At 41.6% G+C, this 17,514-nt stretch overlaps 1 protein-coding gene across 12 annotated transcripts in view; it reads left to right on the top strand.

Annotated features, from left to right (window-relative positions):
* The first annotated feature begins 5,966 nt into the window (after positions 1 to 5,966).
* The window catches only part of GCFC2 (GC-rich sequence DNA-binding factor 2), a 61,528-nt gene continuing 49,980 nt past the window's right edge, over positions 5,967 to 17,514 (top strand). For all 12 annotated transcript variants that reach the window (XR_004624976.1, XR_004624978.1, XR_004624979.1 and 9 more), the window contains exons 1-2: positions 5,967 to 6,332; positions 15,094 to 15,219. Coding sequence is in view for 7 of the 12 variants with exons in the window: in XM_034659434.1 (XP_034515325.1) it covers positions 6,059 to 6,332; positions 15,094 to 15,219 (400 nt within the window). In the remaining 5 variants the exon portion in view is untranslated. The remainder of the gene's footprint in view (positions 6,333 to 15,093; positions 15,220 to 17,514) is intronic.

Below are 17,514 nucleotides of genomic sequence, written 5' to 3'. Positions count from 1 at the left end.
TCTTTTTACATTTTGGTTAGACACGGTTTGTAAGTTGTTGACTTCTGAAGGGAAAGGGCATCCTCCTGGAACATCAGCATCATGCTTAGATTCTGATTAGTTTCCCTCTGGAGGATTATTTAGCTTCCGAATTTTGAGGTACATAATGGCAGTTGCATGCTGTTCCAATGTGATATGAAATTCATCAATGATTCTTAAATCATTTTTTTAATCGCTTAAGGGTATTAATTTTTCTTCGTATCTGCCTTAGAACCTTGCTACTTAAAGTGTGGTCCTCAGACAAGCTGCTTTGGCTTCTCCTGGGAGCTTGCTAAAAATGAGGACTCGGGTTTCACTACAGACTTGATTAATCAGCATCTGTATTTTCACACCATCCCTAGATTATTTGAAGAACACTGGATTTGAGGAGCACTGGCCTAGGGCCTAGCGTGGTGCTTGGACCAGTAGCTGCATAATAAATGCTGGTTGAATTGCATAACGTCAGACCATGTTCTTTATGTAGTGCATAAAGGAACACTGAATTTCCTTCTAATCACAAACATGATCATCTTCCTCATTCTCTTCACCATTTTAAAGTCATAGGCTAGGGGCACCTGAGTGGGAGAGTCTCCCTTCAGCTCTGGTGCTGATCTCAGGGTCCTGGGTTCAAGAGCCCTGAGTAGCAGGTTCCCTGCTCAGCAGGGAGTCTGCATCTCCCTCTTCCTCTGCCCCTCCCCCTCCGCTCGTGCACTCTCTCGCGCTGTTTCTCAAAAAAATAAATAAAATCTTTAAAAATAAATAAAGTTATAGTCTACTTACTGGTTTTACATTAACTGTTTTGTAGTGTAATTTAGAAAGATGTCCTCCTCTGCTTAGGGAGAATAGACCAGCACTCACCACAGGACTTGGGAATTCCACATGGACAGCTGGTATGGCAAAAAGCAGTGGGCCAAAGGAAATAGTCACTGACACCACACACCCCACCTTCAGTCTTTGGAGTTCTTTCTAGCAATAAGGAATGCTTGGTCCATGTGCTGGGAAGCTCTTCTTTTGGATAACACAAATATCTCCATTTCCAATTATTTGCCACCACCCTAATAAAAAGTCTTTCAGACAGTGCCCTATTTTACCTAGATTTTTTTTAAAAGCTCTCTCTAGAAGTCATTAATAAATTATGAATTACTGATAATACTTTATTATAGCATTTCCCAAGTGTGTTCTGGAAAGTACAAGTTCATCAAGATGAGCCATGGAAAGGAACCAAATCGGTCAGGGAAATTCTGCCCATTCCTTATCCCTTTGGTGGGCTGTAGTCGGCAGTACAATGGTAAGTGTTTAAAAATTGGCTCTCTGAAAGAAAAGTCCTGATTTTTGAGGTCTTTAAGTTTCTGTGGTATGAATACTCCCACCATGGCTGATTTGAAGCTACCAACATGACATCACAACACAGAGTTGGTAATAGATGTGTACGAGCACAACAATACACAGTATTTCCACCATACAGAAAGAGTGGACATAGATAACCTCAACAGCAGAGATTACAGAAAAAGGTTGTTGGAATTGGGAAATGCTGAGTTTTGAGTATTTATCACCTTTATTTTTTATATACTTTATTTGATTGCTTTTCTATAATTCCATTTTTCGCGATGAGTGTGTTTAACAACTGGCTCACACACCCCCTGAATATTTTGCAAGCACCTGCCCAGAACACACAGGAGCTGACCTCGGCTCACCGCTGAAAGAGCTGTCTCACAGCTTAGACATTCACGGCTATGGTTCATGCCACACAGAGAAGAAAACGTAGCTCATCCCAAAAGTTAATATCTTAGAGAAAGATTCTACTTGGCCTACCATGGTGAGGTGTGTATTCTGATACTGCTAGCCTTGTCCCAGGCGTTGGACATAGCTACAGAAACCTGATTTGAGGTGGAGGATGAATTTCTAGAGGAGAATTGGCTCTTGGTGGGGTATACCCCTCCAAATGCATGGCAGTGTCTATTTTAGCTATGATTCTATCCTCCAACCAATTTTTAAAATACAATCCTTATGAGACTTCCCAGGCAAGAAGTGTTTTTTCTATTTTTTGAGCAACTGGGGTTTCCATAGTTAGTAGAAAGAAGCTAGAGGTGGTATAGTCATCTGTGATGGTGAACTTTACAATTTTTTGCTTGTATGATACTTCAGAAGTTTTAAAAATCCATTATCTCAGCACATTTTCAGGTATACATTTATGAGTTCTCATCATAGATTTTGTCAGTTGCCAAGGATGTAATTTCTGGTGTGTTATACATATTGGCACTTTTTAAGTATTTATTTATTTATTTATCTGAGAGAGAGAGAGAGAGAGAGAGAGAGCATTCAGTGGGGGGAGGGGAAGAGAGCGAGAGAGAGAGAGAGAGAAAGAATCTGAAGCAGACTCCCTGCCAGGCGCAGAGCCTGACTCAGGCTCTATCTCACAACCCTGAGATCATAACCTGAGCCAAAATCAAGAGTCAGATGCTCAACCGACTGAGGAACCCAGGTGCCCCAGCACCTTTAAAATAAACGTGTTCTTGTTGGTGGGAATGCAAACTGATGCAGCCACTCTAGAAAACAGTATGGAGGTTCCTCAAAAAGTTGAAAATAGAGCTACCCTATGACCCAGCAATTGCATTACTGGGTATTTACCACAAAGATACAAATGCAGTGATCCAAAGGGGCACCTGCACCCCAATGTTCACAGCAGCAGTGTCCACAACAGCCAAACCACAGAAAGAGCCCAGATGTCCATCGACTGATGAATGGATAAAGACGATGTGGTGTGTGTGTATATAATATTACTCAGCCATCAGAAAGGATGAATATTTACCATTTGCATCGATGTGGATGGAACTGGAGGGTATTATGCTGAGTGAAATAAGTCAGAGGAAGACAATTATCATATGGTTCATTCATATGTAGAATATAGGAAACAACACAGAGGATCATAGGGGATGGGAGGGAAAACTGAAAGGGAACTCATCAAAGAAGGAGAAAAACCATGAGAGACTCTGAACTATAGGAAACAAACTGAGGGTTCCTGGAGGGGAGTGGATAGGGGGATGGGGTAACTGAGTGATGGGCATTAAGGAGGGCACGTGATGTGATGAGTACTGGGTGTTATACGTAACTGATAAGTTGTTGAACACTGTATCTGAGACTAACGATATACTTATATGTTGGCTAATTGAATTTAAGTTAAAAAAAAGAGATGTGTTCTGTCATTCATTTAAATGTATCTAGTGTAATCTAAATACCAAAACCTATCTAATACTCGTCACCCATTTAAAAAATAAACAAACTCTTTACATCATTGACTTTTCTCCTCGAATTCATATTTTTATCACCTACAACATTTCATCTAATGAAATATAGTTTATGCTTGAAAGTCTTTTATTGATCAATGTATACCTCCCTATAAAATTATGTATGGTGTGTGTATACATTATGTGTGTGTGTATATTTTTTGTGTGTATATATATGTGTGTGTGTATATATATATAATTTCTTATGATTACAAAGCTCTAAATTTTTTTATCCTGGGTTGAGTTATCTTCATCATTTTAATAATGAGAAAGTGAAAATCAACTCAGCTGCAAGTCAAGACCATACTGCAACTGCAAGAACTACTTCTGAGTGACTGTCCCTTTCTTACTAATGACACTCCAACCCCAGAGTCTCCTTCTGTTCCTCCCACTTCTTGGACAAAGTTACATAGGTACCCAACTGCCAAACTGTCCCAACTTCTTCATCTTACGCAATCCAAATCTGGCCCTGCTTCCCTTAGCTCTCCTTAAAAATCTCCCAGCACAAAGCAAAAAAAGTCAGTCAGAGAAAGACAAATACCATATGATTTCACTCATAAGTGGAATTTAAGAAACAAAACAAACAAACATAGAGGATATAAAAGGGGAGACAAACCAAGAAACAGACTCTTAACTATAGAGAACAAATTGATGGTTACCAGAGGGGAGATGGGTGGGGGATAGGTGAAATAGGTGATGGGGATTAAGGAGGGCACTTGCGATGAGCACCGACTGTTTTATGAAAGTGTTGAATCACCAAATTCTACACCTGAAACTAATATTACACTGTGTGTTAACTAACTGGAATTTAAATAAAAACTTGAAAAGAAAAAAAAATCTAGCACAAGCCCAAATCCTATAACAAGCTCCACTCAACTCCCTCTTACGGAGAAACACCATAGTTTCTTTGGTCTGTGTGTTCCTTTGCTGAGACGAGATTAATGAACTTTATTTGACTTAGTGTCCTCCTGCTAGCCTTTGGGGGGTGGGCTTCAACACACTTGATCAATACAACATAAATACATCAAAATAAATCTCAACTTTTTTGACAAAGGAACATTTTTGTTGGAAATGCATCTCATAATGACAGTCTTCCCACACTCATTAGTTCACACATCCACAGACAGCTATTACTTCTTGCTAAAATGGCAGAGTGTTCATTGTTAATTGCATTATTATACTTTTATTTTACACTATATAGACACGAGAAAACTTTCCGCATATGAAAGGGTATTTTTACCCCTACCCTTAGTTCAAGTCTTAGAACTCTGTCTGAACTCCAAGCAAAAATCAGTGATTCATACTCAAAAATTATTTTGAATGGTCAACTGAAAGCTGGAGTTGGTCCTCTGTTTTTATGGAAAACAAGACATTGGAAACCGTCTGATTTCCAGCAGAACTGTTGAATTTAGAGGTATTTATTCTCATCCTGACAATAAAATTTGAGATGCTGCGGGAGTTTTTACACGTGGGTGTATGTACTGTAGAACATTCAGGATGGACAGAATTATGTCCTTTGTAAGAAGGGGAGAGGCTACATCGACAGAGCGCTGCATGAATGTAGCGGTTGTCAGGCAGCTACATACAGAGGGAGGCGAGAATCTGGAAATTAATCTCTTAAAACAATCCTTTCTATGAACCTCTTGGAAAGTCTTCCAGAACTTTAAAGCATGAACTGAAATTTTGTGGAGCATGGGGCCAAACCCAGCAAGAGATTTTAAATGAACTGAATGGTTATTTGCTTTAGACGAATGCGGTCAGAGACATCCAAGTAAGAACGGGGCGCCTGGGTGGCACAGCGGTTAAGTGTCTGCCTTTGGCTCAGGATCCCGGCGTTATGGGATCAAGCCCCACATCAGGCTCCTCTGCTATGAGCCTGCTTCTTCCTCTCCCACTCCCCTGCTTGTGTTCCCTCTCTCGCTGGCTGTCTCTATCTCTGTCAAATAAATAAATAAAATCTTTAAAAAAAAAAAAAAAGAACGGGCTTTACCAAGGAGACCAACAAGTCAGTACATGGTGAAGGCTTCCTCACTCTCAACAGTGCTTAATGGATCCAGTCCAAGTTTCCCACGGTTTTTGCCGTCCTTCTTATTGCTTCACGTCTTTCTAAACCCCCTTTTCCCAAATACCCTTTTTCTAATGGGCCAAAGCATTTAACCAGGCTCTGTTGAAACCTTGCTGCCTGAGAGCAATCATTTGATTTTTGCTTACTTGTGCATCTATGATTTATGTGTAGAATTTACTGTTTAGCTTTCAGAAGCAATTTCCCCCAAACACACACACTCTTCTGATTTTTTGTTTGTTTTAATTCTTGGTTGAAGAGAATTTTACTCTCTTCAGAAAGTAGAAGACAGCAGATCGGGTTCCAGTCTAGGATGTAGGTATAGTGCCTGATTCCTAGATAGGGTCTACACAAGGAGAACCTGTGAGTGATGTTCTCCGTGACACTCAGTTCCAGGAGTCTGCTGGATTTTCTCCAGAAACGAATCGCCACCAGCGCCACCAGCACAACCTGGCCTCGGAAAGAAAACGCTTTGCACCTCCGGGACCCAGCCCCGAAACACAGTTCCATAGATCGGATCGAAAGGGACAGAGCACGCATGCGCAGGGCGGAGGGGCGCCGCGTACGGCGCTCGGAGCCGGCGCGCGCAGACGGCGGAAAGACCGTATAGGCGGGAGCGCGCGCCGGACTGGACGCCATAGACTGGCTGGCGTGCACGGGTGAAGAAGCTACGCGTGGCGCCCGGGCCTCGGCGATGGCTCACAGGCCGAAGAGGACTTTCCGGCAGCGCCGAGCCCACTCTAGTGACAGCGACGGCGCCGAGGAGCCGTCTGCTGAACCCGGGGCGCCGGAGGAGCAGACGGCTCTGGGCCTTACGGAGGAAGGGCCGCCCTCCGGAGGGGGACGTGTGGAGGTGACGGCCCGGCGTGGTCCGGGCCGGGGCCCTCGGGGCCGGGGCCGGGTGTGGGCAAGTTCCCGGCGCGCCGCGGGAGCGGCTCCGCGCGCTGAGGGCGGCTCCGGCGTCCCAGGTGAGGCAGGGCGGGGGGGAGCCGGAGGTGACGCGAGGTGGGGAGGGGGGCGCCTGGGGCTCTCCAGAGGTTCCTGTGTCCCGCTGCTGAGCGCGAGCAGTCGCGGCGACAATGAGCAAAACAGCCCGCCTTCGCGCACTCGCCTGCTGTCTGCAAGTCCATGTTGGGGGTGGGGGGCGGGGGGGAAGACCAGAAAGAATCCTGTGTGGTTTGTGGCTCGTCTGTGTTTGCACCATCAGGTGAGCTCTCACCAGTTGTAGCTTTAGTGCATTACCTGCTGTTTGAAATTCGTCACCGGAGTTCAAAAAAAAATTCCTAGTACTTTTAGGTAGGGGAAAGTTTTATGTACTTTTGGAAACATCCCCAATTATTTTTCTAGAAAACACTTAACCTGAATAGTACATTAGAAGAACAGAGGTGACAAACACTTGGGACGTTTTCTTTTGCTTGTTTTGTTTTTCATCAGTTATTTGCAAGAACGGAGATTAGAATAACGCTGTATGTCACTAAGCATCATGGTTGACGACCCTGTAGACTGTTCCAATAATGGCGTTAAGTACAATGTAACAGTTTTGAAGTACCCTTTCGTTTTTAAATACAGAATTTAAGCAGCATGAAGTTGTTTAAATGAAATGTGTTCTAGTTTCAATTGGAGCTTAATAAAAATGCAGTTTTCAGTTGGTATTGAGGGAAAAAAAATTCCCCCCACTATTTTTAGTACAAGTGATTTTGGTGATTTCTTAATTATGACCTTCTGTTTATCTAAAGCTGTGATGACTTTTTATAGTTTTCTACTCTGTGGAAGTCACCTGGTCAAGCTTTAATAGGGAGAACTGAGGCCAGGAGTTGACTTTTTTTTTTTTTTTTTTTAAGATTTTATTAGGGAACACGGGGCAGGGGGGTGGGAGCGGGTAGGCAGAGGGAGAAGCAGCTCCCCCCCGCCCAAGCAGGGAGCCCCATGAGGACTGTCTCAGGACCCCGAGATCATGACTTCAGCTTAAGGCAGCCTGTTAACGGGCTGAGCTACCCAGGCGACCCCCGGAGTTGCCTTTTTGCTTGCATTCTAAAACAGTGGTTCTCAAAACTTTTTCCGTCTTAGTATTCCCTTTGTAAGGGTACCCCAGAGAGCTTTTGTTTCTGTGGATTATATCTATTGATATTTACCATGTTAGAAATTAAGATAAATTTGTATTCACTTTTTTCTAAATTAAACCATTACATGTAAGGATAAATAACGTTTTTGTAGGAGGGGAAAAAAAAAACTTCCAGAAAATAGAGTGACATTGTTTTCAATTTGCAAATCTTTAATGTCTGACTTCATAGAAGACAGCTGGCTTCTCAAAGCTGCTTCCACTTTGTCTGTTGTGATACGTTGTTTCATTTGAAATAGGAAAAGAAAACCACAGGTGTGTGGTGTAATAGGAATAGGTAATAGCCTTTTAAGATCATTGAGGGTGTTCTTCGATATTACAAAAAGATCAACAAATAGTAGCTTCTTAAAGGTAGTTTGCAACGTGGCAGCTGAAACCCTGTCAGTTTTTTTATACTCCATTACATTAAAATCCATTGGCCTGTTTTGCACTTTCAAGGAATCTTTTACCCATGCATGATTGGTAACATCACACATTGACTATTGGAAAGTATTGGTTCTTCACTGAGTTTGCAAATGTTGGTACATTTTATTATATAATATCCCCCCCCAAAAAAAATCTGTTAATATTACTGTGTTACTTCTGATAATCATCAGTTGTTAAGTGATGGAAGGATATTAAGTTCACAGTACCAGATGTAAGTTTTCCAAAATTCCATTTTCACTTGAAATCTCTAATTCTTGAAGTGATAGGCACACCTTTGCTCATTTGTGAGAAAATTTGTCAGGTATACATGTAGGAATAACTAGTTTGTCAGTCATTCTTTCAAGTAAAACAGTGTTGGTCCTTGAAAACAGTGGCTAGTTCAACTTGAAACTCATCATACAAATGCGTTTCAGTATGCCCCAGAGGTGCTTTATACACACTCACATTTTGTTCCACAGAATATTTAAAAGATGTGTACTCAAAGGTCAAGATTTAATAAAATTAATAACTTTTTATTGTTTCATTAAGGATGGTAAGTACAACTGTTTTGGGGGGGGTTGTTTTGTTTTTCCTGTTTTTCTCATCACTGCATGGTGATTATGTAAATAGCAACAGACTAAGAAGGGCAAATAACATGATAATTTGTGATGAAAGTAGTTTTGAACTCACATACCCTTGGAAAGGGCCCTAGGGATTTCCAGGGGTTGATGGACCATGCTCTTGAGAACCACTGTTCTGCTGTTAATCCAGTTTGAGAACAGGTAGGAGTTATCATAAATAGTAGCGAAGAAAGATGTAATGTGTAGTTATACTACTTTGTGTTCCAAGTTTTGATCTTACTCCAGATTCTTTTTAATTCTATATAGGTCTGTTAAGGGACATTTTTAAGATAAAGAATACTGTTTATGTAATCTTAAGTTTTAAAGTTGTTCATAAAAAATACAAAATAATTACAGACTAACCTGGCCTTTCTTGTCAATAATACCATTAATTCTTTCACATTTTGTTCATTCAATTCTCACAACGCCCTTATGGGTGTTCTCTCTTAATGTTACCTTTGCATAATAGATTATTGACAGACTGTCCTTCCCAAAATCACGTAGTGGAAACAAAAAGATTGAATGATTTAATGGAGACCACAGTGTTCATTATAGTACCACTTGCCACCAGCCATTGAAATATGACATAAAGAGAGTCTAAATTACAGAGTTGAATAAAATTAGATTGAAAGCCCTGCTTCTTCACTTAATAACTTTGTGGCACTGGATATGTTATTTAGCCTCTCCAATCCCTAATGTCCTCGTCAATAATAGCATTTACTTTATAGAATTGTGAAATTCTATAGTTGTGTGAAGTGGACCTTGTAAAACAGATTTAAGTGTGCCTAGCATATAGTAAGTATAAATCAGGTTTTTTTTCTTTTTGAACTTAACTACCACTATTTTCCTTTTTTCTTTTAAATTTTCTTTCACTTTTTGATGCTTTTTTTCTCTGTTCCCTTTTTTCAATGCATTTTTTAAAGGTATTTTTCTGTTTCTTTTCTTTTTTTTTTAATGATTTTTTATTATGTTAGTCACCATACAATACATCCCCGGATTCCGATGTAAAGTTCGATGCTTCATTAGTTGCGTATAACACCCAGTGCCCCATGCAATACATGCCCCTCCTTACTGCCCATCACCAGTCTTTCCCAATCCCCCACCCCCCTCCCCTCTGAGGCCCTCAGTTTGTTTCTCATAGCCCATAGTCTCTCCTGTTTCATTCTCCCTTCTGATTACCCCCCTTTCTTTATCCCTTTCTTGCCCTACCGATCATCCTAGTTCTTATGTTCCATAGATGAGAGAAATCATATGATAATTGTCTTTCTCTGCTTGACTTATTTCACTTAGCATTATCTCCTCCAGTGCCGTCCATGTTGCAGCAAATGTTGAGAATTCGTTCTTTCTGATAGCTGAGTAATATTCCATTGTATATATGGACCACAGCTTCTTAATCCAGTCATCTGTTGAAGGGCATCTCGGCTCCTTCCATGATTTGGCTATTGTGGACAATGCAGCTATGAACATTGGGGTGCATATGGCCCTTCTCTTTACTACGTCTGTATCTTTGGGGTAAACACCCAGTAGTGCAATGGCTGGGTCATAGGGTAGTTCAATTTTTAACTTTTTAAGGGACCTCCACACTGTTTTCCAGAGTGGCTGTACCAACTTGCATTCCCACCAACAATGTAGGAGGGATCCCCTTTCTCCACATCCTCTCCAACAATTGTTGTTTCTTGCCTTGTCTATCTTTGCCATTCTAACTGGCGTAAGGTGGTATCTCAGTGTGGTTTTGATTTGAATTTCCCTGATGGCTAATGATTTTGAACATTTTTTCATGTGTCTGTTAGCCATTTGTATGTCTTCATTGGAAAAGTGTCTGTTCATATCTTCTGCCCATTTTATGATTTGTTTATTTGTTTCTCGTGTATTGAGTTTGAGAAGTTCTTTGTAGATCTTGGATACCAGTCCTTTATCTGTGGTGTCCTTTGCAAATATATTCTCCCATTCCGTGGGCTGTCTCTTAGTTTTTTTGACTGTTTCCTTGGCTGTGCAGAAGCTCTTTATCCTGATAAAGTCCCATAAGTTCATTTTATCTTTTATTTCTCTTGCCTTTGGAGATGTGTCGTGAAAAAGGTTGCTCTGGCCGATGTCATAGAAGTTGTTGCCTATGTTCTCCTCTAGAATTTTGATGGATTCCTGTCTCACATTGAGGTCTTTCATCCATTTGGAGTTTATTTTTGTGTATGGTGTGAGAGAGTGGTCAAGTTTCATTCTTTTGCATGTAGCTGTCCAATTTTCCCAGCACCATTTATTGAAGAGACTGTCTTTTTTCCACCGGATGTTTTTTCCTGCTTTATCAAAGATTAGTTGCCCAAAGAGCCGAGGGTCCATTTCTGGGTTCTCTATTCTGTTCCATTGGTCGATGTGTCTGTTTTTGTGCCAGTACCATGCTGTCTTTGTGATCACAGCTTTGTAGTACAGCTCGAAATCCGGCATTGTGATGCCCCCAGCTTTGTTTTTCCTTTTCAACAGTTCCTTGGAGATTCGGGGCCTTTTCTGGTTCCATACAAATTTAAGGACTATTTGTTCCAGTTCTTTGAAAAATGTCCTCGGTATTTTGATCGGGATAGCATTGAAAGTGTAGATTGCTCTGGGTAGTATGGACATTTTAACTATGTTAATTCTTCCAATCCATGAGCATGGAATATTTTTCCATCTTTTTATGTCTTCCTCAATATCTTTCAAAAGTGATCTATAGTTTCTAGCATATAGGTCCTTTACGTCTCTGGTTAAGTTAATTCCAAGGTAACGCATGGTTTTTGGTGTTATTGTAAATGGGATGGATTCCCTAATTTCTCTTTCTTCAGTCTCGTTATTCGTGTATAGAAATGCAACTGATTTCTGGGCATTGATTTTGTATCCTGCCACCTTACTGAATTGTTCTATAACTTCTAATAGTTTGGGAGTGGATTCCTTTGGGTTTTCCATATAGAGTATCATGTCATCTGCAAAGAGAGACAGTTTGACTTCTTCTTTGCCGATTTGGATACCTTTGATCCCTTTTTGTCTTCTGATTGCTGTTGCAAGGACTTCTAGTACTATGTTGAATAATAGTGGCGAGAGTGGGCATCCTTGTCGTGTTCCTGATCTTAAGGGAAAGGCTTCCAGCTTTTCCCCATTGAGAATAATGCTTGCAGTAGNGCCGTTGTGTTTTCATTCTTGTTGGTCTCCATAAATTGTTTAAATTGATTTTTGATTTCCTGGCTTATTGAGTCATTCTTGAGCAGGATGGTTCTTAGTCTCCAAGTGTTTGAGTTTCTTCCAAATTTTTCCTTGTGGTTGAGTTCCANGTTCCAATTTCAGAGCGTTGTGGTCTGAGAATATGCAGGGGATAATTTCAATCTTTTGGTATTGGCTGAGACCTGTTTTGTGTCCCAGAGCATGATCTATTCTTGAGAATGTTCCATGGGCATTTGAATAGAATGAGTATTCTTTGGTTCTGGGGTGTAGTGTTCTATATATATCTATGAGGTCCAACTCGTCGAGTATGGCATTCAAAGCCTTTGATTCTTTGCTTAGTTTTTGCCAGGGTGTTCTGTCTATTTCTGATAGTGGGGTGTTGAGGTCCCCTACTATTACTGTGTTCTTATCTATATGTCTCTTTATTTTGGTTAAGAGTTGGCTTGTGTATCTTGCTGCTCCCCTGTTGGGGGCATATATATATATAATTGTCATATCCACTTGTTGAATACTTCCTTTAAGAATAATATAGTGCCCTTCTGTGTCTCTATGTATAGCCTCTAGTTTAAAATCCAATCTATCTGATATGAGAATTGCTACCCCAGCTTTTCTTTTGAGGTCCATTTGCGTGAAAGATGGTACTCAATCCCCTTACTCTAAGTCTGAATGCATCTTTGGGTTCAAAATGAGTCTCTTGTAGACAGCAAATGGATGGGTCATGTCTTTTTATCCAATCTGCAACCCTGTGGCGTTTTATGGGAGAGTTTAAGCCATTTAGATTGATAGAGATTATTGACAGATATGATTTTAATGATGCCATTTCTCTTTAAAGTCTTTGTATCGGTTGTGACTTGCTGCTCTGTATCACTCTTGGGGCCTTTTTACCTTTATAGAGCCCCCCTTAATATCTCCTGTAGGGCTGGTTTCGTGGTTACGAAATTGGTTAATGATTGGCGATTTTGGAACGTCTTTATTTCTCCATCAATTCTGAATGACAGCTTTGCTGGATAAAGGATCCTTGGCTGCATGTTTTTCTCTGAAAGAGCTTTAAAAATGCCCCCCCAAGCCTTTCTCTCATTCCAGGTCTCTGTAGACAGGTCTGACGTAATTCTGATACCTTTGCCTTGGTACGTGAGAAATTTCTTTGCCCTGGCCGCTTTCAATACTGTATCCTTTTATCTGATATTTGCAAATTGCACTGTGACGTGATGTGGCGTAGGTTTGTTGTGGTTGAGCTTGGGAGGGGTCCTCTCTGCCTCTTGGACACGAATGCTTGTTTCCCTTGCTAGATTAGGGAAATTATCAGCTACAATTTGTTCAAATATCTCTTCTAGACCTCTATTTTTCTCCACCCCCTCGGGGATGCCGATGATTCTGGCATTGGATCATTTCATTGAGTCAGTAATCTCTCGTAACCTACATTCGTGGGCGTAGATTTTTCTTTTTCTTTTTTATTTTTTTTAAAGATTTTATTTATTTATTCGACAGAGATAGAGACAGCCAGCGAGAGAGGGAACACAAGCAGGGGGAGTGGGAGAGGAAGAAGCAGGCTCATAGCAGAGGNGCTCATAGCAGAAGAGCCTGATGTGGGGCTCGATCCCATAACGCTGGGATCACGCCCTGAGCCGAAGGCAGACGCTTAACCGCTGTGCCACCCAGTCGCCCCGGGTGTGGATTTTTCTAAGTCCATTTTCTATTTTCGTTTTTTCCTCTACTAACCCATCCTCCAATTCGCTAAAATGTTCCTGTGCTTCGGTGACCCTGGCCGTCAGAGCCTCTAGTTTTGCCTGCATTTGGCTCATAGAATTTTTAATTTCTGTCAGATTTGCTCTCATTTCCATCCTTAGGGATTCTGTATTCTCAGTAACATTTTTGTTAATACTTTTTTCAAGTCTACTCATCATTTTGACCATTGTTATTCTGAATTCCATTTCTGATAATTTGGTTACATCCATATCCATTATTTCTGTGGCAGAGGCCACAGACTTACTGTCTTTTCTTTGCTGGGGCAGGGGGCTTCTCCTTCTTGTCATTCTGATGAGGAGAGGTTGCGGGGTTGTCCAGAGCCCAAATTATTGACTGGGACCCAGGCCGTGCACCCTTGTTTTATAGGGATCTTAGGGATGTGGGCTTCTTCTTTAAAGGTTTTATTTATTTATTTATGTGGCAGAGAGCCAACCAGCGAGAGAGGGAACACAAGCAGGGGAGTAGGAGAGGAGGAAGCAGGCTCCCAGCGGAGGAGCCCGATGAGGGACTCCTTTCCGGAATGCCAGGACCACACCCTACGCCGAAGACAGGTGCTCAGTGACTGCACCACCCAGGGGCCCCGGGATGTGGGCTTCTTGATTTTTCAGCCTGTCTTCTGGGGGAGTGGCCTGCCGCATGGATACTCAGGCAACCCTGTTTGGGTAGAGTCTCCGTGTCCCTTGCGAGGGGGTGTGGGGATGGGCATGCTGTGAGCCGGTATTTCCAGGCTTTTGTTCTCTGGCAGCTTTCCCTGGCAGTCTGCTGTCCCTCTTCTGAGAGTCAGAGCAGCAGCGGTCGAATCTCAGCCTCTGTCTCAGAACAGAGGGATCGCGGATCGTTCTCCACTGATGTTCTGGCCACTTTAACTCAGTTTCTGTTGGTGCTGCTCAACCCTGCAGCGTCCCGGGATGTGTGCCCCACACCCGGCGTCCCAGCCCTCACTTCCAGGGCCGGTGCGTCTGTCCTTTGTGTTTCTAACACCACCAGCCACCCCGTGTGTGCTCTCGGAGCTCCTGGTCTCAGTCTGGATCCAGTGAGCACACCGGAGTTCCGGAGTTCCGCGGGAAGTCTGGTGGCGCGAGCTCCCGGCCTCAGTCTGCTGTTTCGCGTGTGCTGTCCATGAATCCCCCCGCTCCCCAGTACAGGTGGCTACCACTTCCCGGCGCCCGAACGCGGTGGCTCCATCCCCCTTCCGTTTATCTTCCGATATCTGTGCGCGGTTTCACGGTTCCCCGCTTCTTACCTCAATACTCAGCACTGGAGATGTTCATTTGTAGAGATCCAGATGTATCTTCCTGCGTCTCAGGCTGATTCCGTGGATATTCAGGCTGGTCTGGTACCTATCCAGCTCGACTCAGGGGACCGGCTGAAAAAGGGGTCCCCCACTCCTCCATCTTAACTCGGCCTCATTGCATCTTTTAAGAGAATATTTTATTAGACAAGTTGATAATAAAAGTAGGGTAAATCTATACATTTATTAGATCATCCATTGGTTTCAGAAAGAAGGAAAATGGAGAAAGATCTGTATATATACTTTAAATACATGGAGAAAAATTAAAACACTGTACATGTATAATGCTATGTGTTGTGTAGAATTTCAGTTATTAATTCCACTATCTTGACTCTTCCTTTTTTATTCAAAAAATATCCTGTTAGAATCCAGAATGGTTGATCTTTCGACAGATGAAGAGGGTGAAACATCTCATTCCTCAGAAAGTAAGGATGATCAGAGTTCATCATCCAACAGCTCTACCTCTCTGGAAGAAGAATTTTCATCAATAGGTTGGTAAATTTTATAATTTTGATTAACTTTATTTCTAATATCGGTATTTTCTGTACCAGTAATTCTTACTATTGGTAACACAGCTATAGTGAAGTATGGAGCAAGTAAGTCATTACCAAAGATTGTCAAAGTGTCAAAATTGACTGCTCCTTTCCATTACATGACATGTGCAAGGTCAGACAGCTTGTAAGAGGCAGAGCGAGGATTCAGATTCAGGTAGTCTGCCCCAGAACCTGTGTTCTTAACCACTGTGCTATACTGGGTGACTCATGCCAATATCTGAAGGGGGGGGTAAGAATTTGTTACTGAGGATGTTTCAGGTATAGGATATAGCAAATGTAAAATTAGAGAGGTTAACATAGCATATGTAGAGAACTAAAAATAGTTGTTGGTGTGAAAATATTTGGTTGGAGTTTAAGAAGGAGGAACAACAAAAACAGACAAATTGGATTCAGATAATATAGAGTTTGGGAGAACTACTGAAAATTTTATGCAAATAAATGGCATGATCATTTTTGTGTTTTGGAAAGATCAGTCCAGTTCAGGGTTTGGCAAATTACCACTGGTGAGCCAAATATGACCCATCACATGCTTTTGCAAATAAATCCTTATTAGAATACAGCAACCCTCATTCAATTATATATTGTCTGTGGCTGCTTTTGCATTACAGTGACAGAGTTTAGAAGTTGTGACAGATACTTTATGGCCCACAAAGCTGAAAGTATTTCTCTGGCCTATCACTCAAGCTCAAGGGTTTGTAACTTGTTTTGTGCTTTGGACTCTTGTCAGTCTCATGAAGTCTGGGACCCCTTCTGAGAAAATAAAAATATGTAGCTTTATAAAAGAAATAAATTAACTTGAAATGTAATTGTTTAAATACATTTTTAAAGACTCCTAGTAGGCCACCTCGGTGGCTCAGTCAGTCAGGCGTCTGTCTTCAGCTCAGGCCATGATCCCAGGGTTCTGGTATCAAGTCCTGCATCGGACTCCCTGTTCAGCGGGGAGTCTGCTTCTCCCTTTACCTTTCCCTCTTCCCATGATATCTCTCTCTTTCAAATAAAATCTTAAAAAAAAAAAAAAGTAGATTCATGTTGTAGTGAAGTGCTTTATTAACTTATTAAATAACAAGAACCAGTAGCTCTCGTAATTTTTTTGTTATACAAGTTAACAAGGTACAGAAATACTTAGCGATGAAACCACTATTAAGAATTGAAGCCTAGGGGCGCCTGGGTGGCACAGCGGTTAAGGGTCTGCCTTTGGCTCAGGGCGTGATCCCGGCATTATGGGATCGAGCCCCACATCAGGCTCCTCCGCTATGAGCCTGCTTCTTCCTCTCCCACTCCCCCTGCTTGTGTTCCCTCTCTTGCTGGCTGTCTCTATCTCTGTCGAATGAATAAATAAAATCTTTAAAAAAAAAACAAAAAATTGAAGCCTAGTAGATAAGTAACGCCTCGTCCAGACTCTAGATATGGTGCTGTCCAATAGAACTTTCTGCGATGGTATAAAAGTTTTATATCTTCATTGTCCAGTATATTAGCCACTAGCCACATGTGGCTGTAGAGCTCTTGAAAGGTGGCTAGTGCAGCTAAGGAGCTGGATTTTGAATTTGGCTAAATTTAAGTGGTCACATATGACTAGTGTTCACCATATTGTACTGTGCTGCTATAGGAAATCGTGGATTAGATGGTATAAGCCAGTAGTTGTAAAGTGTTAGCAGCATTGCACACCTAAGGAGAGAAGACAGTGTTTGCCAATGTGTGGGATAGTTTTTAATTATTGTTGTGACTGAAGTGTTGCTGGCACGTAGGACCCTGGAGGCAAGAAATGATAAATGTCTCAGAGTACAGGACAGTTTAACACAGTGAAGAATTGTCCCTCCCCAGAGCTCATTTCAGAAACACTGAAAGTTGAAAATTTGTCCTGTTTTTCTTTCTTCTGGAGAAGAAAAGATGAAGGAATGTGAGAAGTTTGGGGATTGGTTTGTGGATCAAGGAGTGTATTTATTTTTTGTTCAAACAGTGGAACTCTTAGAATGATCCAGTAGTGGAATATCGGCCTTGAGGTGTTGCAGATACTGCATGTTACACATGGGGCATGATATTAACCTGTACTCCTTAGATAAGATGATGTGTATGAAAATTATTTAACTTATAAATCTGCATGTTTTTATTATAAAGCAATATGCTAATTTTATTAATTCATTCCATGCTTGGCCAGTATCTGCTATGAGCTAAATGTTGGGTATAGACAGAGCAGGATAACTCTTCTCTTTTTTTTTTTTTTTTTTTTTTTTT

The sequence above is a fragment of the Ailuropoda melanoleuca genome, chromosome 4, assembly GCF_002007445.2.
Source record: "Ailuropoda melanoleuca isolate Jingjing chromosome 4, ASM200744v2, whole genome shotgun sequence".
Lineage (NCBI taxonomy): Eukaryota > Metazoa > Chordata > Mammalia > Carnivora > Ursidae > Ailuropoda > Ailuropoda melanoleuca.
The sequence above is the reverse complement of the archived record's forward strand: the minus strand, read 5'-3'. Positions and strand labels throughout refer to the sequence as shown.